Source organism: Coregonus clupeaformis, chromosome 12 (genome assembly GCF_020615455.1).
Source record: "Coregonus clupeaformis isolate EN_2021a chromosome 12, ASM2061545v1, whole genome shotgun sequence".
In the NCBI taxonomy this organism is placed as follows: domain Eukaryota; kingdom Metazoa; phylum Chordata; class Actinopteri; order Salmoniformes; family Salmonidae; genus Coregonus; species Coregonus clupeaformis.
Genome location: NC_059203.1, coordinates 45,745,320 through 45,770,476, shown reverse-complemented (window position 1 = coordinate 45,770,476; position 25,157 = coordinate 45,745,320). Strand labels below are relative to the sequence as shown.

General features: G+C 44.4%; 1 protein-coding gene across 2 annotated transcripts in view; it reads right to left on the bottom strand.

Moving 5' to 3' along the window:
* LOC121578286 (contactin-4) overlaps positions 1-25,157 on the bottom strand; it is a 192,648-nt gene that overhangs the window by 136,879 nt on the left and 30,612 nt on the right. For both annotated transcript variants that reach the window (XM_041892555.1, XM_041892556.1), the window contains exon 2: positions 24,948-25,087. In XM_041892555.1, the coding sequence (XP_041748489.1) occupies positions 24,948-25,002 (55 nt within the window). In that variant the 5' untranslated portion in view covers positions 25,003-25,087. The remainder of the gene's footprint in view (positions 1-24,947; positions 25,088-25,157) is intronic.

The window sequence follows — 25,157 nt, the reverse complement described above, 5'->3', positions numbered from 1 at the left end:
GAGTGAGAATGGAGAAAGATCTGTTCAAATGCAACATTTCTCATGTTGTTGGTATAATGGTTGACAAATGGACATGACATTGAGGTTGTGGAGTTGGTGGTAAATCGAATGAGACATTGTAGTTGTGACATTGTAATGGGAAAGTCATTTTGAAATATGAAGATGTCTGAAGAACATAATGAAGAGACGCTAGAAGATTTAAGTGCCGGGAGGAATAAAGGGGTTGCTTGTTGATAATAAAATTGGATTTATCTAAATTTGATAATTTGGGTAGTAGGTATATACACTGCTAAATTAATAGTATTACGAATGCATTGAGATAATGATCTGTATATATTATCAGGATGAGGAAGGTCATAATTGAATTATGAATGTTTATAATGTATGATAATATAAGTATACATTCTGAAAATTGTAATGGAAGTTAAGGTGAGGATTGTGAATGAAATCATGAATATGTTGATTAATTGGGTTAAAGTATTAACATATTAGTAATGATATAAATTTGAAGTATTGGGTGATATTGATATGGATGTTTAGAGTGGTAAATATCTATGTTGATAGGAAAGTACTTAATTGGTTATTATCATGGGGTTATGATATTTTCATATGATCTGAATTTGGTTGAATTATTAAAGTAGGAATAGTTTAGGGATGTAATGATTTAACAGGGAGTGATAATAGAGTGTTATAATGTGTATGTCATATTAGGAATAATAGGAGAACAAAGTCGGAGTTGAAAGTTGTATATTTTAACAATAATGAGTTTTTAAGAATTGGGTCTGAGATGTTAATCATTAGAATGTGTAATTGATAATCACATAGCATTGGATGCTATTATAGTAAGATTAGGAGGATATGGTAATTTGAATGCTGTTGAAGTCTTTTCAAAGTTTCTTTAGTGGTAATTCAATAGGAACATAGATGGCAAGCATTATAGGTCCTCTAGTGGCCATAGTAATTATTGTAGCAATATTTATGGGGTGTTGTTTTCAAATTTTTCGGGGATTGATTTTAAGATCTGTACAAACGATTAATAACATGCCTGTGATTACAGTTAGAGATGTATCAGTTAATGTTAATGCAAGGAGGGAGAGGACTAATTCTTCTTCTTTGTCATCTTGTTCCAGTTTAGATTCCATTGATAATGTTGATTGAGGACAAGGAATGTTAAGGTGGAAATGTATAACATGGAATTTAAGGTTTACAGGATCGTAGATGTGGACAGATGAATATCTCAGTGGATCAGATAGAACCCCTTGTGACCAGTGAAAACGTGGGGTTCCTCTGACGGAGTAGAAATTATGAAGACGGGTGTTTTTGTTATTTTTATATTAATGGGTTCAGATTATAGTTTCATGTAATTTCGTAATGGTTATGTAGAATTGTTTTGTATGGATGATGTCATGATGGTCACAATTTATTTCTATGTATGTTTTCTTGGTTGCATGGCTCAGAAAAAGGGGTCATTTTAAAAGGGGGGATGTCTATGTGGGATTTTTCCTTATATATACAAATAAGGTTTTGACTACATAGATTATTAGCATGAATATATAGTAGTTAATTATGTGTTTATCTTTTACTCAGACTGAGTTTATAGAGGTTTGAGAGGTTTGATATCACATAAGATAGATGACAGAGAATTTATACCTTTGTTGATTAAATAAATGGAGAATCAAGTTGGATTCAGGTATGAAAGGTTGAAGGGATCAATTCTCAGTTTCTAGCATAGTTTAGGATCTAGTCAGAGATATATGTACTACTGATTGGAGAATATTGTATTTTATATAAAGTTATATGTGAATTGTTGGGGTTAAGTCATGTCACTTACCACAAAAAAATAAAAATAAATAATGAATTTTAATGATGTCATGTCATAGTATTGTGAGGACAGAGGTATAGTTACGAGATAAGTGGTTTGGGGTCATGAAGTCTACATTCCTTATGTCAAGGTAGATTAGTGATGTTTAGAATAGCATGAGTGATGGGCAGGATAGTGACTTGGGGTAAAAAGTGATGAACATCAAAAACAGGGAGTGCCCATGGAGACTTACCTGATGTCTGCCAGGAAGAGGGTAATAGAAGGTATATAAGGTAGAGTGTTTCCTTTGTTCAAGTGAGTTCAACTGACGAAGGGCAAAGCATTGTCCATTTGTTAGATGAACCCACGAGCTCGTGATCCAATAAATACTTGGTATAAAATCTCCACAGAATGTCTAAGTAAATTCTGGCATCTTGAACTTCTCAATACCAGAAACTCATCATAACTCACGTTTTGATCAGTCATGGAAACAAAAGTGCTGAAAACAAAAATACTGGAGTTTTGGTGTAGGTATAGCCGACTAGTTCCCAAAACATATTGCGATACTGTCAAAAAATATAATTGTGGGCCTCCCGAGTGGTGCAGAGGTCTAAGGCACTGCATTGCAGTGCTAGAGGCGTCACTACAGACCCGGGTTTTAGCTCGGGCTGTATCACAACCGGCCGTGATCGGGAGTCCCATAGGTCGGCGCACAATTGGCCCAGCGTTGTCTGGGTTAGGGGAGGGTTTGGTCGGGAAGGCTTTACTTGGCTCATTGCGCTCTAGCGACTCCTGGTGGCGGGCCAGGTGCCTGCAGGCTGACCTTGGTCGTCAGGTGAACAGTGTTTCCTCCAACACATTGGTGCGGCTAATTAAGCGGGCGGGTGTTAAGAAACGCGGTTTGGCAGGTCATGTTTTGGAGGATGCATGACTCGACCTTCGCCTCCCGAGCACGTTGGGGAGTTGCAGCAATTAGACAAGATCGAAATTGGGGAGAAAAAGGGGATAAAAAATCACACCAAAAAATATGCAATATATATTGTCAAAAACAATATCCCGATATGTACCAGTATCGATTTCCCCCCCCATCACTACTCCAGGCCCAGCTGAATCAAGTGTCTTCTAGCAGCTGCTGGACTCCTGCGCTTCTGCATAGGAGTGTCAACTAATAGTCTTGGAAGGATCCTGCTTGATTCTGTAAGTAGAATTGTTTTAACTTGTAAACTGTGTTGGTTCGGTCTGTCTGTCATAGTTAGTAAGCTACCCAGTCTGCTTAAGAACCGATTGCTACCCATTCACACTGGATGCAGGTCCAGCCACTTCTTTTGTTCTCTGCAGATTACAACTCAATAGGAGGGGGAGTGGCCATACTTGTGCTAGGCAATTAGCTTAGTGTTATTAGCACAACCTCTTTGTTCAGCGGCAGCTGTCTGCGGCAGCTGTCTCCAAAACGAAGACTGTCCCTGAAACAAAGACAGTTCTGCCAAGTTGTTCTGCGGGAGTTAGTCGAGGGAGGCCCTGCTCTCTCGCTTCCCCAGATGTTTAGTTAATTTCATTCCGATCTCTTTTGCATTATTGTAGCCTTTTCTGTAGCCTGTCAACTATGTGTCTGTCTATCCCTGTTCTCTCCTCTCTGCACAGGCCATACAAACGCTTCACACCTCGTGGCTGCTACCACTCTAATCTGGTGGTCCCTGCACGCACGACCCACGTGGAGTTCCAGGTCTCCGGCAGCCTCTGGAACTGCCGTTCTGCGGCCAACAAGGCAGAGTTCATCTCAGCCTATGCTACCCTCCAGTCTCTCGACTTCTTGGCGCTGACGGAAACATGGATTACCACAGAAAACACTGCTACTCCTACTGCTCTTTCGTCGTCTGATCATGTGTTTTCGCATACCCCGAGAGCATCTGGTCAGTGCGGCGGTGGCACAGGAATCCTCATCTCTCCCAAGTGGACATTCTCTCTTTTCCCCCTGACCCATCTGTCTATCTCCTCATTTGAATTCCATACTGTCACAGTCACTAGCCCATTCAAGCTTAACATCCTTGTCATTTATCGCCCTCCAGGTTCCCTTGGAGAGTTCATCAATGAGCTTGACGCCTTGATAAGTTCCTTTCCTGTCTGCCTTTGACTCATTTCTCTCTGCCTCCTTCTTTCTACTCCTTTCCTCTTTTGACCTCACCCTCTCACCCCTCTACTCACAAGGCAGGGAATACGCTTGACCTAATCTTTACTAGATGCTGTTCTTCTACTAATCTCACTGCAACTCCCCTCCAAGTCTCCGACCACTACTTTGTATCCTTTTCTCTCTCGCTCTCCTCCAACACTACGGTCTCCTGATTCTGCCTCCTCGACCCTCCTCTCCTCCCTTTCTGCATCTTTTTACTCTCTATGTCCCCTATCCTCCCGGCCGGCTCGGTCCTCCCCTCCTGCTCCGTGGCTTGACGACTCATTGCGAGCTCACAGAACAGGGCTCCGGGCAGCCGAGCGGAAATGGAGGAAAACTAGACTCCCTGCGGACCTGTCATCTTTTCACTCCCTCCTCTCTACTTTTTCTTCCTCTGTTTCTGCTGCTAAAGCCACTTTCTACCACTCAAAATTTCAAGCCTCTGCCTCTAACCCTAGGAAGCTCTTTGCCACCTTCTCCTCCCTGCTGAATCCTCCTCCTCCTCCCCTCCCTCCTCCCTCTCTGTGGATGACTTCGTCAACCATTTTGAAAAGAAGGTTGACGACATCCGATCCTCATTTATTAAGTCAAATGACACCGCTGGTCCTGCTCACACTGAGCTACCCTATGGTTTGACTTCTTTCTCCCCTCTCTCTCCAGATGAAATCTTGCGACTTGTGACGGCCGGCCGCCCAACAACCTGCCCGCTTGACCCTATCCCCTCCTCTATTCTCCAGACCATTTCCGGAGAACTTCTCCCTTACCTTACCTCACCTCGCTCATCAACTCATCCTTGACCTCTGGCTATGTCCCTTCCGTCTTCAAGAGGGCGAGAGTTGCACCCCTCCTCAAAAAACCTACACTCGATCCCTCCGATGTCAACAACTACAGACCAGTATCCTTTCTTTCTTTTCTCTCCAAATCCCTTGAGCGTGCCGTCTCTAGCCAACTCTCCTGCTATCTCTCTCAGAATGACCTTCTTGATCCTAACCAGTCAGGTTTCAAGACTGGTCATTCAACTGAGACTGCTCTTCTCTGTGTCACGGAGGCTCTCCACACTGCCAAAGCTAACTCTCTCTCCTCTGCTCTTATCCTTCTAGACCAATCTGCTGCCTTTGATACTGTGAACCATCAGATCCTCCTCTCCACCCTCTCCGAGTTGGGCATCTCCGGCGCTGCTCACTCTTGGATTGCGTCCTACCTGACAGGTCGCTCCTACCAGGTGGCGTGGCGTGAATCTGTCTCCACACCACGTACTCTCACCACTGGTGTCCCCCAGGGCTCCGTTCTAGGCCCTCTCCTATTCTCTCTATACACCAAGTCACTTGGCTCTGTCATATCCTCACATGGTCTCTCCTATCACTGCTACGCCACACAATTAATTTTCTCCTTTCCCCCTTCGGATAACTAGGTGGCGAATCGCATCTCTGCATGTCATGTCTGGCAGACATATCAGTGTGGATGTCGGATCACCACCTCAAGCTGAAGCTCGGCAAGACGGAGCTGCTCTTCCTCCCGGGGAAGGACTGCCCGCTCCATGATCTCGCCATCACGGTTGACAACTCCATTGTGTCCTCCTCCCAGAGTGCAAAGAACCTTGGCGTGACCCTGGACAACACCCTGTCATTTTCTGCTAACATCAAAGCGGTGACCCAATCCTGCAGGTTCATGCTCTACAACATTCGCAGAGTACGACCCTACACAGAAAGCGGCACAGGTCCTAATCCAGGCACTTGTCATCTCCCGTCTGGATTACTGCAACTCGCTGTTGGCTGGGCTCCCTGCCTGTGCCATTAAACCCCTGCGACTTATCCAGAACGCTGCAGCCCGTCTGGTGTTCAACCTTCCCAAGTTCTCTCACGTTACCCCGCTTCTCCGCACACTCCACTGGCTTCCAGTTGAAGCTTGCATCTACTACAAAACCATGGTGCTTGCCTACGGAGCTGTGAGGGGAACGGCACCTCCTTACCTTCAGGCTCTGATCAGAACCTACACCCAAACGAGGGCACTACATTCATCCACCTCTGGCCTGCTAGCCCCCCTACCTCTACGGAAGCACAGTTCCCGCTCAGCCCAGTCAAAGCTATTCGCTGCTCTGGCACCCCAATGGTGGAACAAGCTCCCCCACGACGCCAGGACAGCAGAGTCACTGACCACCTTCCGGAGACACTTGAAACCCTACCTCTTTAAGGAATACCTGGAATAGTATAATAGTAATCCTTCAACCCCCCTTTACTACCACTGTCTTTTGTCTAAACACCTGACTTATTTCACCTGCTAGCACTGACTTGTTTAAAGAAATGTACTTATTGTGATCGAGATGTAGTTGTAGTTGATTGCTCTTACTTTGCTCACAGCTGCTTGTTTGAAGAAGTGTACTTACTGTGATCAAGATGTGGTTGTCCCACTGGCTATCCTAAGTTGAATGCACCAATTTGTAAGTCGCTCTGGATAAGAGCATCTACTAAATGACTTAAATGTTAAATGTAAATGTAATTTAGAGAGCCTGTTCTCTCTTCCTCCTCCTCCTCCTTTCTCCTCCGTGGAGATAATGCCAGATACATGTGGTCCAGATACACTGGTGGAACAAGTGGAGCAGATACACCGGCTCTACAATAACTTTAGAGGGAACGCATTTCTCCATGCTCTGGGAGCCAGAGTGGATGTCTAGGCGACCCTCTCCGGAGAAAGGCAATGTAAAAAGACTTCATAAATGGGTTCAAGGTCAAGGAATTGAGAAACTCTGCCCATATCTTTCATGCTTCAGCTGAGCTATTAGAAAGAACGTTTCTCTCCTGCACTGGAGTAGTTCAGTGGGACAGGGTAGTATTAATCTCCCATAGATAGGGCGCAGATATGACATGCATTTACAGACAGAATCCTTTTCAGACAAAAAAGTGAACCCATTTGAAGGTCATTGCATTTGAAAACAAATATCCTAGAATTAGAGCCTCTCAGATGACAATGTCTTATCATTCTGAAATCAGTTAATCACCATTATCAATGGAATTAAGAAAAATTCTCAAATCAATAAGCTTGATGTAACATTGACTTGAGAAGACATTAATAGGATATTGATCAAATTGGATACCTGGTATTGGCAGGCAGCAGCCCTATACCGAATGTAGCTACCACAATGCCCAGTTGGAGATGAATAGAATAAGAATTTAGGAGAGCACTGCCACAAACTGCATCAGAAAATGCCAGGAGCCAAGCCATTGTCACACTCTGACGATCAACAGCCAGAGATGCTAGCACAGAAACAGTAAAACAACAAGCAGTCACTCATCATAATGCTGAGGTGACAATATATTTCCATTTGTTTCCATGAGAGACAGCGATTTCCATGTTACATATGTGGTGGTGATGTATTTGCATGGTCCATGGATATTCATATTTGCCTACTTTGATTAATCCAGTGGTCCTTCCATCTCGACCATAGCCCTTCTCGCCTGCTTATGGTGTAACTACAAATCACACCTTATAGCACTGTCCCTTTAATAACTCAATCAATCACTCCCAGCGTGAGAGCAGAACACTGCCGATCACCACACCATACTAAAGTCCAATTTCAGGGCCAGTTGACAAAGGCATCCCCCCTCAAATTACTTTCAGCTCTAATAGACATAAGGATTGTTTTCTCGTCTGTCTTTATAGAGATCAATAGGTTTAATAGAATAATAATGCTATAACACGCTTTTGACTAGCCGATAATTATGAAGCTAAATGCTTTTTACCTTGAGATAATACTATAGCTTTTACCTACTAGGGGAAAAAAAAACAATAATTAATTTAATGAGATTCTGAGTATTAATTACTTTAACTATGTTTTCAGTGGCCTATAGTGTCAAATTCGTTCATTGACGGGTCAGACCAAGGCGCAGCGTGATATACGTACATGTTTATTTACACTGAATAAACACACGACAAAACAACAAACAAACGAAACGTGAAGTCCAAAGGTAACACACAACAAACCTTACACGGAACAAGATCCCACAACCCACTAGTGCCAATAGGCTGCCTAAGTATGATCCCCAATCAGAGACAACGAGCTACAGCTGCCTCTGATTGGGAACCACACCGGCCAACATAGATCTACACCAACTAGATCCCACATAGAAAATACTACTTAACAAAGAATATACACACCCTGACTCAACATATAAGAGTCCCCAGAGTCAGGGCGTGACAGTATCCCCCCCCAAAGGTGCGGACTCCGACCGCACAACATAAACATAACAGGGTAGGGGCCGGGTGGGCATTCCACCTCGGAGGCGGATCCGGCTCGGGGCGTGACGACCTCTCACTCTCCGCCTCCCTGTTGCGCCCCTGGTCTGGTCTGGACCTCGGCGCGCTGCTTCCCCTCTCCTTCCTCCCATGATACGCCAGGCCCTGTCTGGACCCTGGTGTGGGAGACCCCGAACCTGGAGAGGGGCTGACGTCATGGTCTGGACTGGAGCCGCTGACCGGAGCTGGACTGGACCCCGGTGGAGCGGACTGCTCTGGCTCCGGAGTGGCGCAGCTGACCGGAGCTGGACCAGGCACCAGTGGAGCGGACTGCTCTGGCTCCGGAGTGGAGCAGCTGACCGGAGCTGGATCAGGCACCGGTGGAGCGGACTGCTCTGGCTCCGGAGTGGAACAGCTGACCGGCACTGGATCAGGCACCGGTGGAGCGGACTGCTCTGGCTCCGGAGTGGAGCAGCTGACCGGTGCCGGACCTGGTGGTGGAACGGGCACGGGCCGTGCCGGACTGGACAAACGCACCACTGGTCTGGTGCGAGGGGCAGGAACGGGCCGGACTGGACTGTGAAGGCGGACTGGAGGTCTGGAGCGGAGAGCTGGCACAACCCGTCCTGGCTGGCTGCCCACTTTCGCACTACACGTGCGGGGCGCTGGCACAGGACGCACTGGGCTGTGCACGCGCACTGCCGATACCGTTCGTAGAACTGGCGCAGGATATGCGGGACCGAGGAGGCATACTGGAGACCAGGAGCGTTGAGCCGGCACACCCTGTCCTGGCTGGATGCCCATCTTCGTACGGCACATGCGTGGTGCAAGCACAGGACGTACAGGACTGTGCCGGCGCACTGGCGACACAGTACGTAGCTCCGCATAACACGGAGCTTGCCCAGTCATACGCTTCCTCGCGTGAGTACGGGGAGTTGGCTCTGCTCTGACACAAGGCTACGCCAACCACCCTGTGTGCCCCCCCCAAATGTTTTATTGGGGCTGCTTCTCGGGATTCCTCCTTGACCGGCCTCCTCCGTGTTGCCGTTGCTCCTCTCCTGCCTGGGCATTTACCTTAGCCCATGGTCCTCTCCCCGCAAATATCTCTTCCCATGACCACAAATTGCCCACCTGTGACATGGCTACTCGCTCCGCCTGGGCACGCTGCTTGGTCCTCGTTTGGTGGGATCTTCTGTCACTCCCAGCGTGAGAGCAGAACACTGCCGATCACCACACCATACTGAAGTCCAATTTCAGGGCCAGTTGACAAAGGCATCCCCCCTCAAATTACTTTCAGCTCTAATAGACATAAGGATTGTTTTCTCGTCTGTCTTTATAGAGATCAATAGGTTTAATAGAATAATAATGCTATAACACGCTTTTGACTAGCCGATCATTATGAAGCTAAATGCTTTTTACCTTGAGATAATACTATAGCTTTTACCTGCTAGGGAAAAAAAAACAATAATTAATTTAATGAGATTCTGAGTATTAATTACTTTAACTATGTTTTCAGTGGCCTATAGTGTCAAATTCGTTCATTGACGGGTCAGACCAAGGCGCAGCATGATATACGTACATGTTTATTTACACTGAATAAACACACGACAAAACAACAAACAAACGAAACGTGAAGTCCAAAGGTAACACACAACAAACCTTACACAGAACAAGATCCCACAACCCACTAGTGCCAATAGGCTGCCTAAGTATGATCCCCAATCAGAGACAACGAGCTACAGCTGCCTCTGATTGGGAACCACACCGGCCAACATAGATCTACACCAACTAGATCCCACATAGAAAATACTACATAACAAAGAATATACACACCCTGACTCAACATATACGAGTCCCCTGAGTCAGGGCGTGACATATAGACACATTGCAGACAACGCAATTTTGATCAAATAGACTATCTGTGTCAAGAGCAATTCAATGAATCCTTAGATATACATGTGAATTGCTTTTGATATAGAGGTGATTGTGACATATAATCTATTAAGATTTCTATTAGCGATATATGTTGAGAACAATTTCCGTGCAATGTATAGTGATAAGGATTATGAAGTGCCTGCTGTGTGGGCCCTAATGCAAGGGGAAGATAAAGACAGTAACATAAGGTATACATATCACCATTATGCCCACCCCAAGAAATCCTGTATATTCATAAAAGTGTACAACGTTGAATAAGGAGAGCAAACAGAGCAAGCTATTTAAGGCTATATTAGCATACTTATTCACAACAGCAGCAGTAGGTTGGCGACACAGCACTCTTAGATGAACATGAAATGAAACAGAGGACCAACATTGTTTTATGAAAATTGGCTTTGTCTACATGCCCCCTACTGGGTTTGCTTTACAAGCCTTGAATAACTTGGCCATCAACTGACTGCTGTGGAATCCTGCTGTTTCACCTTTCGCCTGAAAACATTGAGTATTACCCATGAAAGAAAAATGTGTTGAAATTGATCAATATGGGCGGCAGGTAGCTTAGTGGTTAAGAGCGTTGTGCCAGTAACCGAAAGGTCGCTGGTTCTAATCCCCGAGCCGACTAGGTGAAAAATCTGTCGATGTGCCCTTGAGCAAGGCACTTAACCCTAATTGCTCCTGTAAGTCGCTCTGGATAAGAGCGTCTGCTAAATGACTAATTATTATATATTATTTATATTATTATAATTAATATCAATACTACAAGATAATACAAAACCTGAATTGTAAAGTGACTTTGTAAAATCATATCCATGTGTTTGCAGTATGCCAAGGCTTGTATTGGACATTTACTGTGGAGGTTTAGATATAACACATATTGTACTCTGCATGGCCTCTCCTGAACTACATTTGTCCTACGCTGTTGTACAGTACAATACAGTAAACACCAGGATGTACAGAACAGCTGGTGTGAAAAACGGACTTTCCTCTTTGTCCTTCTGAATCTATGGATCTCTCACGTTCTGTCCTTCAAGATCTTAAAAATAACCTCCTCAGGCCTATTGAAATCCCAGAGAAAAGGTGAACCAAAGAGGAATCCTTGAAGGGTGCAACCTTGATTCATTAACATGCCGTTTAGGATGTGCATATACAGTGCCTTCAGAAAGTATTCAGACCCCTTGGCTTTTTACACATTTTGTTACATTACAGCCTTATTCTAAAATTGATAAAATAAAATAAAATCCTCATCAATCTACACACAATACCCCATAATGACAAAGCAAGAAAAAAAAAATGTGTGTGTGCAAATGTATACAAAAATAAAAACAGAAATACCTTACTTACATAAGTATTTAGACCCTTTGCTATGAGACTTGAAATTGAGCTCAGGTGCATCCTGTTTCCATTGATCATCCTTGAGATGTTTCTACAACTTGATTGGAGTCCACATGTGGTAAATTCAATTGATTGGACATGATTTGGAAAGGCATACACCTGTCTATATAAGGTCCCACAGTTGACCGTGCATGTCAGAGCAAAAACCAAGCCATTAAGGGTGGAAGGAATTGTCTATAGAGCTCCCCGAGACAGTATTGTGTCGAGGCACAGATCTGGGGAAGGGTAGCAAAACATTTCTGCAGCATTGAAGGTCCCCAAGAACACAGTGGCCTCCATCATTCTTAAATGGAAGAAGTTTGGAACCACCAAAACTCTTCCTAGAGCTGGCCGCCCGGCCAAACTGAGAAATCGGGGGAGAAGGACCTTGATCAGAGCTCAAGAGTTCCTCTGTGGAGATGGGAGAAACTTCCAGAAGGACAACCATCTCTGCAGCACTCCACTAATCAGGCCTTTATGGTAGTGGCCAGACGGAAGCCATTCCTCAGTAAAAGGCACGACAGCCCGCTTGGAGTTTGCCAAAAGGCCCCTAAAGGACTCTCAGACCATGAGAACCAAAGATTGAACTCTTTGGCCTGAATGCCAAGTGTCACGTCTGGAGGAAACCTGGCACCATCCCTACGGTGAAGCATGGTGGTAGCAGCATCATGCTGTGGGGATATTTTTCAGCAGCAGGGACTGGGAGACTAGTCAGGATTGAGGGAAAGATGAACGGAGCAAAGTACAGAGAGATCCTTGATGAAAACCTGCTCCAGACATTCAGGACCTCAGACTGGGGCGAAGGTTCACCTTCCAACAGGACAACGACCCTAAGCATACAGCCGAGACAATGCAGGAGTGGCTTTGGGACAAGTCTCTGAATGTCCTTGAGTGGCCAAGCCAGAGCCCGGACTTGAACCCGATCGAACATCTCTGGAGAAACCTGAAAATAGCTGTGCAGCAACGCTCCCCATCCAACCTGACAGAGCTTGAGAGGATCTGCAGAGAAGAATGGGAGAAACTCCCCAAATACATGTATGCCAAGCTTGTAGCGTCATACCCAGGAAGACTCGAGGCTGTAATTGCTCCCAAAGGTGCTTCAACAAAGTACTGAGTAAAGGGTCTGAATACTTATGTAATTGTGATATTTACAGTTTTTTGCTTTGTCATTATGGGGTATTGTGTGTAGATTGATGAGGATTTAAAAATATATATATATTAGAATAAGGCTGTAACGTAACAAAACATGAAAAAAGTCAAGGGGTCTGAATACTTTCCGAATGCACTGTATATTTTAGTGGCTTCTTTAGATAGACTGTATATCAATAGGCACAGCTTAGAATGCATAAGAGCGAAAGCAAAGCTGATGTGACATCCTCATTCGGAGAAGTGATCTGGAATGTAAGGCATCCTGAGAGTACATTCACTCTTTTGTTCCATGTTCTTTTCTGGGTTCTAACAACAGGTGGACGGGAGTACAACTACAGTAATGTCTCTGGAGCTGTGAAGGTCATCTCACTAAGAAAACGATGCCAAACGATTTACCATTTAACCATTGAGAACTCCTTTGTGTGCGCAATGTCTCTTTCATGTCCTTTTTCACTTACAAGGCAATGTAGCCTTTATAAAGACCTTTGTGCCCACATGGAGTAAGACCATTTTATTCTCCACGAGCACAGCAAGCATCTTAGGTGTGGAAATCAAATGGTTCTGCGACAGGCGGCAAAACGTTAAGCCATCAGGGACGACTTCATGCTGTAAGTACCATTAGCGCTGCTTAGCGTAACTGTGCTAAGTATGTAGCTTAAGTAAAGGCTAAATGAAGTAAAGGCATGGGTCGTCATCATGGTGGAGTAAGCAGGAATAAAAGGCGGGGTATCAGGATTCTGAGCGTGTCCTGGGGAAGAGTGTAGCGCTGCGCTGGGGTAATCAGATGCTAACAGGGAGGGTAAGAGTGACGCGCAGGCAGCACAGCACAGGCAGGGGAAACAGGAGGCAGCCCTGTCGAGGCACACTAGCAGAACAAAGGAACACGCCTAGCAGGGGACAGAGATCATTACGGCCCCCTCAACACATTTGGTGCAGTCTGACTGTGAATCCTTGCCTTTTCAGAGGTAACCTTCCCTTTCGCTGGCTTTCGCCAGGTTGCTTGACCTTTTTGGTCAGTTTCACAAGCTGCATTCAGACAGCTAGTGCACGTCATGAAAGACGAGTGTCTTACAGTACATGGCAAACTGGGATCACGCCTTTCAAAGATAATAAATAACTAGAACCTGCTCCCAGAAGTAACATGGACAAAAGGTTGTGTGTATCACTGAAGACATAATTATAGTTATTAGCCTACATTTCTATTATTTGCCCACATCTGTCTTGTAATTTTCAACAACAGGTAAATTACTCTTTTTGTTGGCATACTTAGTATAGTTTATGTATTGGTCCTTAAAGAGAAACACATCAAGGGCAAAATAATTTCTTGCCATAGAGGCAGCGGCTCTGCTAGCTTTACTATATGAGTACTGTGGCAACAAACTGTGCTTATCAGATGCTGGTCAATCAGCCAGTGCCAACTGCATGCTGAGTGAATGCCAGAGTCTGATTTGAATGACACATGAGAACAAAAAACAAGTATGAAGTCTACAGACTCCTTTACAATCAAATTCCAACTCCCAATCATGAGAATAAGAAAGGCTTGCAGACTCAAAACTGTCTAGTGTTGGATTGGGAGGGTGAACTAGAGCCAGAATCTAGTGGTTCATCAATAGAGCCTTTTTAAAATCTTGATTAGGATAATGCCTCTTGATTCCAACTAATATTCACAGTTGACACCCACCAATTTTTAAGAAAGACCAATTAAAGTCCTCCATCAAAATGTGATCAATGCAGGAGAGCCCTGTGGGGAACAACTGACACCCATTGTATAAGGAAGCTATAATTCAGCTTTACTGTACATGAATGACGGATACTCAAAAACGTACAATAAGGATTTCAGTGTGATTCATATCCCCCTGTTCTCCTGCTATACTCTATATCAATTAGAGAGTAAGCCTTACTCTTTCTGTCACTGCGGCATTAAAGGCAGAGAGGGAGAACAGAAGCACTCCCCATGAGTCTCTATTTCCCCCTGAAAGATTTTGAATGGCTGTGTGGACATTGATGACTGGGTTCAAGGGGGATATTATAATACCTCTTCTGATTATTGTATTAGGTTTGATGTAGGGATTAATTAAATTAACAAAAACACACTTCCATTACAGATCAGCATGGATGAAAGGAGGGGTTCTTTCATGTTCATAGTATCTGTAATCTTCACAAGAACAAACATTCACTAACCAATGTCATTCAATCAGAGTGTGCTATGACTGGAAAAACGTATTCTACACACTACTTCACTTAGGTCAGTAGTAGGGATGTAGATACGCATCAGTTCCGATTCAAATGTTTAAGATATAAGTACATCGGTCCGTGGACCGCAAATTGATCCAAATGTAGCATGCATCGGTCAGAAAATCGGTTCAAACATTACGAATTGGCGGTTCACCATTTTTTTGGCTCATATTCAATTCTTTCTACTTTACAGAAATACTAAATACCTCTCATACCTCTCACAACTGATGTGTCCTGTCCTTCAGTGTCGAACTGCATGTACAGTTGAAGTCGGAAGTTTACATACACCTTAGCCAAATACATTTAAACTCAGTTTTCACAATTCCTGACATTTAATCCTAGTAAAAATTCCCTATTTTAGGTCAGTTAGGATCACCGCTTTATTTTAAGAATGTGAAATGTCAGAATAATAGTAGAGAGAATTATTTATTTCAGCTTTTATTTCTTTCATCACATTCCCAGTGGGTCAGACGTTTGCATACACTCAATTAGTATTTGGTAGCATTGCCTTTAAATTGTTTAACTTGGGTCAAATGTTTCGGGTAGCTTTCCACAAGCTTCCCACAATAAGTTGGGTGAATTTTGGCCCATTCCTCCTGACAGGTTTGTAGGCCTCCTTGCTCGCACACGCTTTTTCAGTTCTGCCCACATACTTTCTATAGGATTGAGGTCAGGGCTTTGTGATGGCCACTCCAATACCTTGACTTTGTTGTGCTTAAGCAATTTCGCCACAACTTTGGAAGTATGCTTGCGATCATTGTCCATTTGAAAGACCCATTTGCGACCAAGCTTTAACTTCCTGACTGATGACTTGAGATGTTGCTTCAATATATCCACATAATTTTCCTTCCTCATGATGCCTTCTATTTTGTGAAGTGCACCAGTCCCTCCTGCAGCAAAGCACCCCCACAGCATGATGCTGCCACTCCCATGCTTCACGGTTGGGATGGTGTTCTTCGGCTTGCAAGCGTTCCCCTTTTTCATCCAAACATAACGATGGTCATTATGGCCAAACAGTTCTATTTTTGTTTAATCAAACCAGAGGACATTTCTCCAAAAAGTATGATCTTTGTCCCCATGTGCGGTTGCAAACCGTAGTATGGCTTTTTAATGGTGGTTTTGGAGCAGTGGCTTCTTCCTTGCTGAGCGGCCTTTCAGATTATGTTGATATAGGACTCGTTTTATTGTGGATATAGATACTTTTGTACCTGTTTCCTCCAGCATCTTCACAAGGTCCTTTGCTGTTGTTCTCGGATTTATTTGCACTTTTCGCACCAAAGTACGTTAATCTCTAGGAGACAGAACGCGTCTCCTTCCTGAGCGGTATGACGGCTGCGTGGTTCCATGGTGTTTATACTTGCGTACTATTGTTTGTACAGATGAACGTGGTACCTTCAGGCGTTTGGAAATTGCTCCCAAGGATGAACCAGACTTGTGGAGGTCTACAACATTTCTTCTGAGGTCTTGGCTGATTTCCTTTGATTTTCCCATGATGTCAAGCAAAGAGGCACTGAGTTTGAAGGTAGTCCTTGAAATACATCCACAGGTACACCTCCAATTGACTCAAATTATGTCAGTTAGCCTATCAGAAGCTTCTAAAGCCATGGAATTTTTCAAGCTGTTTAAAGGCACAGTCAACTTAGTGTATGTAAACTTCTGACCCACTGGAATTGTGATACAGTGAATTATAAGTGATGTCTGTAAACAATTGTTGGAAAAATTAATTGTGTCATGCACAAAGTAGATGTCCTAACCGACTTGCCAAAACTATAGTTTGTTAACAAGAAATTTGTGGAGTGGTTGAAAAACGAGTTTTAATGACTCCAACCTAAGTGTGTGTAAACTTCCGACTTCAACTGTAACTGTATTGACAGTCATTGATCTACAACTCATTTTGCATGCAAAACAACCCCAGGCAATATCAGTAGCCTAGTCAAACTGCCCACTGTGCCCAGCTTCGCGCACTGACCAACGCGAGGTAGGTGGCCTGTTCCTGATCTTGCACATCTGCGCAGCACCTTCAGCATTTAAATGCTAAAATGGCTTGCGTGCTATTAGGCTTTATTAGTTGAGTAACAACCTATGTAATTTGCTAAGTTAATGTTATCTATAAGCTGTTGAAAATGTTGTTTTATCTGAATAAAATTAAGCTACCGGAGACACACACCCAAGATATGCTAACCTCCCCTATTACTGGTAATGGTGAGAGGTTAGCATGTCTTGGGGGTATGATCTTTCACCCTCTGTAACTTTCTCACTCATCATTATTCACAACTCATTCAGGATTATCCGCAATCATGGTAGCATCCACATTAATGTATAAATGTTTAGAAACATATTCTATTCTTATTTACAATAAAAGTGACTCCAAAATGACAACATTATTTACCATTCATTTCTATTGGGCACAAAATAATCTAAAACACAACCAAAAGTAACTGCAAATTCATCCAACAAGTTTGTAGAGTCACAAGCTTGATGTAGTCATTGTGTGCTAGAAATATATACTTTTGACAACTTTATTTATAAGATTCTTTAGGGGTGTCAATCATTTTGACCCCTACCTTTTTGAGAAAAAAATATACAGTGGAGAAAAAAAGTATTTAGTCAGCCACCAATTGTGCAAGTTCTCCCACTTTAAAAGATGAGAGAGGCCTGTCATTTTCATCATAGGTACACGTCAACTATGACAGACAAATTGAGGGAAAAAAATCCAGAAAATCACATTGTAGGATTTTTTATTAATTTATTTGCAAATTATGGTGGAAAATAAGTATTTGGTCACCTACAAACAAGCAAGATATCTGGCTCTCACAGACCTGTAACTTCTTCTTTAAGAGGCTCCTCTGTCCTCCACTCGTTACCTTTATTAATGGCACCTGTTTGAACTTGTTATCAGTATAAAATACACCTGTCCACAACCTCAAACAGTCACACTCCAAACTCCACTATGGCCAAGACCAAAGAGCTGTCAAAGGACACCAGAAACAAAATTGTAGACCTGTACCAGGCTGGGAAGACTGAACCTGCAATAGGTAAGCAGCTTGGTTTGAAGAAATCAACTGTGGGAGCAATTATTAGGAAATGGAAGACATACAAGACCACTGATAATCTCCCTCGATCTGGGGCTCCACGCAAGATCTCACACCGTGGGGTCAAAATGATCACAAGAACGGTGAGCAAAAATCCCAGAACCACACGGGGGGACCTAGTGAATGACCTGCAGAGAGCTGGGACCAAAGTAACAAAGCCTACCATCAGTAACACATTACGCCGCCAGGGACTCAAATCCTGCAGTGCCAGACGTGTCCCCCTGCTTAAGCCAGTACATGTCCAGGCCCGTCTGAAGTTTGCTAGAGTGCATTTGCATGATCCAGAAGAGGATTGGGAGAATGTCATATGGTCAGATGAAACCAAAATAGAACATTTTGGTAAAAACTCAACTCGTCGTGTTTGGAGGACAAAGAATGCTGAGTTGCATGCAAAGAACACCATACCTACTGTGAAGCATGGGGGTGGAAACATCATGCTTTGGGGCTGTTTTTCTGCAAAGGGACCAGGATGACTGATCCGTGTAAAGGAAAGAATGAATGGGGCCATGTATCGTGAGATTTTGAGTGAAAACCTCCTTCTATCAGCAAGGGCATTGAAGATGAAACGTGGCTGGGTCTTTCAGCATGACAATGATCCCAAACACACCGCCCGGGCAACGAAGGAGTGGCTTCGTAAGAAGCATTTCAAGGTCCTGGAGTGGCCTAGCCAGTCTCCAGATCTCAACCCCATAGAAAATCTTTGGAGGGAGTTGAAAGTCCGTGTTGCCCAGCGACAGCCCCAAAACATCACTGCTCTAGAGGAGATCTGCATGGAGGAATGGGCCAAAATACCAGCAACAGCGTGTGAAAACCTTGTGAAGACTTAAAGAAAACGTTTGACCTGTGTCATTGCCAACAAAGGGTATATAACAAAGTATTGAGAAACTTTTGTTATTGACCAAATACTTATTTTCCACCATAATTTGCAAATAAATTCATAAAAAATCCTACAATGTGATTTTCTGGATTTTGTTTTCTCATTTTGTCTGTCATAGTTGACGTTGTGTTTTCTCTAGCAGGAGGTAAGCTTGGCTTCTTATATGGTGTTGAGTAAAGCTTAAACCATGTATTTAGATTGTAGGTAGGTATTGTAGTTAGGTATTATAGGTAGTTTACTCAGGTAGTTATTGTAGGTTATTGTAGGTAATTATTGTAGGTAAGGACTGTATTCGGCGGACCCCGGCGAAGCACGAGGCTAGCTTACCCACTACTTGGACCAACAAAGCTAGCTAGCTAGCGGGTAGCTACTGGTAACTTTTAGCAACTGTGGTTAGTTGTTTCCAATGTTATTTCACGCTTAAGAGTACCTGTGATTGAGCCAGCTAGCTGCCACCATTCAGCTGTTTTTCTAACCTCATTATCATTAACGTTAGGTGGTTGGTAGCTGCTGTACTTAATTACGGCTACTGATTGCAGTCTGCCAGTTTGGCTTTATACATAGCTTGGGCTTTGTCGAGTAAGGCTTAAACTATGTATTTAGATTGTAGTTAGGTATTATAGGTAGGCATCGTGGGCTGTATATTATTAAGTAGTATAGGTAGGCATCGTGGGCTGTTGTGGGTAGTTGTTGTGTAGTTATTGTAGGTTACTTTTGTATTCGGCGGTGCCGGGTGTAGCACGAAGCTAGCTAGCTAACTCACCTCCTGGATTAGCTGGCGAGTAGCTATTAGCAACGGTAGCAACTAAAAACAATATCCTTTTAGCCAGCTACATTCGTTCGCAGCGACGCCGTTTTTCAAACAAAGTCAACACAGCAGCCATTGCTAGCTAGCCAACACTACCAGCTGGCTGTACTGTAGTAGCTAAATACAATATCTTTGTGCTAGCTACCCAACGTTTAATCATTGCTGCGTTATGAAAGGTAAGCTTGGCTTCTTATATGGTGTTGAGTAAAGCTTAAACCATGTATTTAGATTGTAGGTAGGTATTGTAGTTAGGTATTATAGGTAGCTTACTCAGGTAGTTATTGTAGGTTATTGTAGGTAATTATTGTAGGTAAGTATTGTATTCGGCGGACCCCGGCGAAGCACGAGGCTAGCTTACCCACTACTTGGACCAACAAAGCTAGCTAGCTAGCTAGCGGGTAGCTACTGGTAACTTTTAGCAACTGTGGTTAGTTGTTTCCAATGTTATTTCATGCTTAAGAGTACCTGTGATTGAGCCAGCTAGCTGCCACCATTCAGCTGTTTTTCTAACCTCATTATCCGAGGCATTAACGTTAGGTGGTTGGTAGCTGCTGTACTTAATTACAGCTACTGATAACAGTCTGCTGTAGTTTACAACAATTCTAATTTCTAAAGTGGAAGTTGGGAGAGTTTTATTCGGGTGGTTCAGTGAAACAATTATAGTTTCTGAGGTGGAAGTTGGGAGAGTTATATATTTATTTTTTTTGGTGAGGGAGGCCTGCTCTCTCCTTTCCCAGATGTTTAGTTCATTTCATTCCGATCTCCTCTGCATTATTGTAGCCATCTGCTGCAGCCTGTCAACTATGCCTCTGCCTATCCCTGTTCTCTCCTCTCCGCACAGGCTACACAAACGCCTCAAACCGCGTGGCTGCTGCCTCTCTAACCTGGTGGTCCCTGCAAGCACCACACACCTGGAGTTCCAGGTCTCAGGCAGCCTCCGGAACTGCCGTTCTGCCGCCAACAAGGCTGACTTCATCCCAGCCTATGCTACCCTGCAGTCCCTCGACTTCCTGGCGCTGACGGAAACATGGATTACCACTGAAAACACTGCTACTCCTACTGCTCTCTCCTCGTCTGACCATGTGTTCTCGCATACCCCGAGAGCATCTGGTCAGAGGGGTGGTGGCACAGGAATCCTCATCTCTCCCAAGTGGTCATTCTCAATTTTTCCCCTAACCCATCTGTCTATCTCCTCATTTGAATTCCACGCTGTCACAGTCACTAGCCCATTTAAGCTTAATATCCTTGTCATCTATCGCCCTCCAGGTTCCCTTGGAGAGTTCATCAATGAGCTTGACGCCTTGATAAGTTCCTTTCCTGAGGATGGCTCACCCTTCACAGTTTTGGGGGATTTCAACCTCCCTACGTCTACATTTGACTCATTTCTCTCTGCCTCCTTCTTTCCACTCCTCTCCTCTTTTGACCTCACCCTCTCACCGTCCCCCCCTACTCACAAGGCAGGCAATACGCTTGACTTCATCTTTACTAGATGTTGCTCTTCTACTAATCTCACTGCAACTCCCCTCCATGTCTTCGACCACTACTTTGTATCCCTTTCTCTCTCGCTCTCCTCCAACACTACTCACTCTGCCCCTACACAGATGGTAACATGCCGCCGCAACCTTCGCTCTCTCTCTCCCACTACTCTCTCCTCTTCCATCCTATCATCTCTTCCCTCTGCTCAATCCTTCTCCCTCCAATCTCCTGATTCTGCCTCCTCATCCCTCCTCTCCTCCCTTTCTGCATCCTTTGACTCCCTGTGTCCCCTATCCTCCCGGCCGGCTCGGTCCTCCCCTCCAGCTCCGTGGCTTGATGACTCATTGCGAGCTCACAGAACAGAGCTCCGGGCAGCTGAGCGGAAATGGAAGAAAACTAAACTCCCTGCCGACCTGGCATCTTTTCACTCCCTCCTCTCTACCTTTTCTTCATCTGTTTCTGCTGCTAAGGCCACTTTCTACCACTCTAAATTCCAAGCATCTGCCTCTAACCCTAGGAAGCTCTTTGCCACATTCTCCTCACTGCTGAATCATCCCCCCGCCCCCCTCCTCCCTCTCTGTGGATGACTTCGTCAACCACTTTGAAAAGAAGGTTGACGACATCCGATCCTCGTTTGTTAAGTCTAATGACACTGCTGGTCCTGCTCACACTGCCCTACCCTATGCTTTGACTTCTTTCTCCCCTCTCTCTCCAGATAAAATCTTGCGACTAGTGACTGCAGGCCGCCCAACAACCTGCCCGCTTGACCCCATCCCCTCCTCTCTTCTCCAGACCATCTCCGGTGACCTTCTCCCCTACCTCACCTCGCTGATCAACTCATCCTTGACCGCTGGCCATGTCCCTTCCGTCTTCAAGAGAGTGAGAGTTGCACCCCTTCTCAAAAAACCAACACTCGATCCCACTGATGTCAACAACTACAGACCAGTATCCCTTCTTTCTTTTCTTTCCAAAACTATTGAGCGTGCCGTCTTTAGCCAACTCTCTTGCTATCTCTCTCAGAATGACCTTCTTGATCCAAACTAGTCAGGTTTCAGGACTGGTCATTCAACTGAGACTGCTCTTCTCTGTGTCACGGAGGCTCTCCGCACTGCTAAAGCTAACTCTCTCTCCTCTGCTCTTGTCCAACTAGACCTGTCTGCTGCCTTTGATACTGTGAACCATCAGATCCTCCTCTCCACCCTCTCCGGCGCGGCTCACTCCTGGATTGCGTCCTACCTGACCGGTCGCTCCACGTGCTCTCACCACTGGTGTCCCCCAGGGCTCAGTTCTAGGCCCTCTCCTTTTCTCCCTATACACCAAGTCACTTGGCTCTGTCATATCCTCACATGGCCTCTCCTATCATTGCTACGCTGACGATACACAACTAATCTTCTCCTTTCCCCCTTCTGATAACCAGGTGGCGAATCGCATCTCTGCATGTCTGGCCGACATATCCGTATGGATGACGGATCACCACCTCAAGCTGAACCCTGGCAAGACGGAGCTGCTCTTCCTCCCGGGGAAGGACTGCCCGTTCCATGATCTCGCCATCACGGTTGACAACTCCGTTGTGTCCTCCTCCCAGAGTGCGAAGAGCCTTGGCGTGACCCTGGACAACACCCTGTCGTTCTCCGCTAACATCAAGGCGGTGACCCGATCCTGCAGGTTCATGCTCTACAACATTCGGAGAGTACGACCCTGCCTTACACAGGAAGCGGCACAGGTCCTAATCCAGGCACTTGTCATCTCCCGTCTGGATTACTGCAACTCGCTGTTGGCTGGGCTCCCTGCCTGTGCCATTAAACCCCTACAACTCATCCAGAATGCCGCAGCCCGTCTGGTGTTCAACCTTCCCAAGTTCTCTCACGTCACCCCCTCCTCCGCACACTCCACTGGCTTCCAGTTGAAGCTCGCATCCGTTACAAGACCATGGTGCTTGCCTATGGAGCAGTGAGGGGAACGGCACCTCCGTACCTTCAGGCTCTGATCAGTCCCTACACCCAAACGAGGGCATTGCGTTCATCCACCTCTGGCCTGCTGGCTCCCCTTCCTCTGCGGAAGCATAGTTCCCTCTCAGCCCAGTCAAAACTGTTCGCTGCTCTGGCACCCCAATGGTGGAACAAGCTCCCTCACGACGCCAGGACAGCGGAGTCACTCACCACCTTCCGGAGACACTTGAAACCCCACCTCTTTAAGGAATACCTGGGATAGCATAAAGTAATCCTTCTACCCCCCCCTTACCCCACCCCCCCCCCCAAATGTTTTATTATTATTATTATACAAAAATAAAATAAAAATAAAAACATATTGTAACGTGGTTATCCCACTGGCTATAAGGTGAATGCACCAATTTGTAAGTCGCTCTGGATAAGAGCGTCTGCTAAATGACGTAAATGTAAATGTAAATGTGTACCTATGATGAAAATTACAGGCCTCTCTCATCTTTTTAGGTGGGAGAACTTGCACAATTGGTGGCTGACTAAATACTTTTTTCCCCCACTGTATTACTTGTTAAACAAAATGTATTTCTCTGAGCAATTGTATTAGTATAACATAATATAATTTCCCAAAATGTTTTTGCATACAATATAGCTCAGTATTTGAATTATTTATTTTATACAGTCATTATTGCTCATCTTTATCAAGTGTCAATAATTTTGGACCCCACTGTACACCATAGACAAACACACAGACACACACACACACACACACACATACACACAGAAGTCTCAGAGCGGCCCAGCTCATGAGCTGCATCAGCAGAATATTTTAATTTAGAATGGAAAATGAATGTGTTTATGCAACATGTTAGTGCATCGAATCATATCGCAGCGAACCAAATCGCATCGATTTGTTCTCTAATCACACTGAATCACACCGAATCGTTTCAAACTAGAACGTATCGTTCCTGTATCATATCGGAGCCCATGAATCTAGATACGTATCGAAACATCTTGAAAGGGAAAGATGCACATCCCTAGTCAGTAGTCGTGTGTACTATAAATAATGACACCATCCACAACGCAGACGTCATTAGCAACCTTTGACCTTTGTTCCTTTCCCATCCCCCTTAGCCCCCAAATGTTTCTATAACCTAAAGAACTATCATCTGACATCAAAACAGATATTGACAGGAGTTATATGAAACAATGAAGCTTTGATATCAATGTTAATGTTATCATTGATCCTTGTATTAAACCTAATTATGTATATACCAAAATTAGAGGAGAGCTTCTCTGTTCAGCAAACCAAATGACCCCATTTGGGGTCTGCAAGCGGCAAGCATTCGATTATGACAGTAGAAGTCCAAAGCTTCTATTGTCACCTGTCATTATCTAATATTTAAACTTTGGCCTTGACATTGCAGTACATTCTACTGTATGAGCATGATGCAGTCTTAGTTTACCCCAGAACCAAGGTAATTGCCATTTTGTCCTCAGCTGATTAAATATCACACTCTTTTGCAATCAATGTAATATTTCCATCTTTAATTTCATATCTGCAACCCAATCTCCTTCTTTATATTCATAGCGATTAAGCTAACTACAGTCAACCTTTACTGACTGCCACCCCTACCATTCAATTATTTACTTTAACAACCTCCTTTCTTATTAAATACATTTTACTACCTCATTATTTGTATCTTAATGGAACAAAAAAAAGACTTATGTTTCCCTGTGGCAGGTGTTATTTGAGGTAGCTTCATTCTAAACTATGGCTTTCACACTGCAACCGGCCCAAAATACATATGAATAAGACACAAAACTTCACAAAGAGAGCTCTTGCTTGCATCAAAAGTTCTTTACCTGCTAGGAACCCCATGAGTGACTGCAGCACCAGCAGTTTCCATAGCAACATCATCTTCAGTTTTGTGGGGTCAAGGTAGACTCACATCCAATCACAAATGTATGGAGGAATCCTTTTGGTACCTTTCTGGGTCTTCACTCTGTACAAAAAGAAACAGGTGAAATGAATACCATGAGAAGATACAAAGACAGTCCTTTATCAGCAATTGA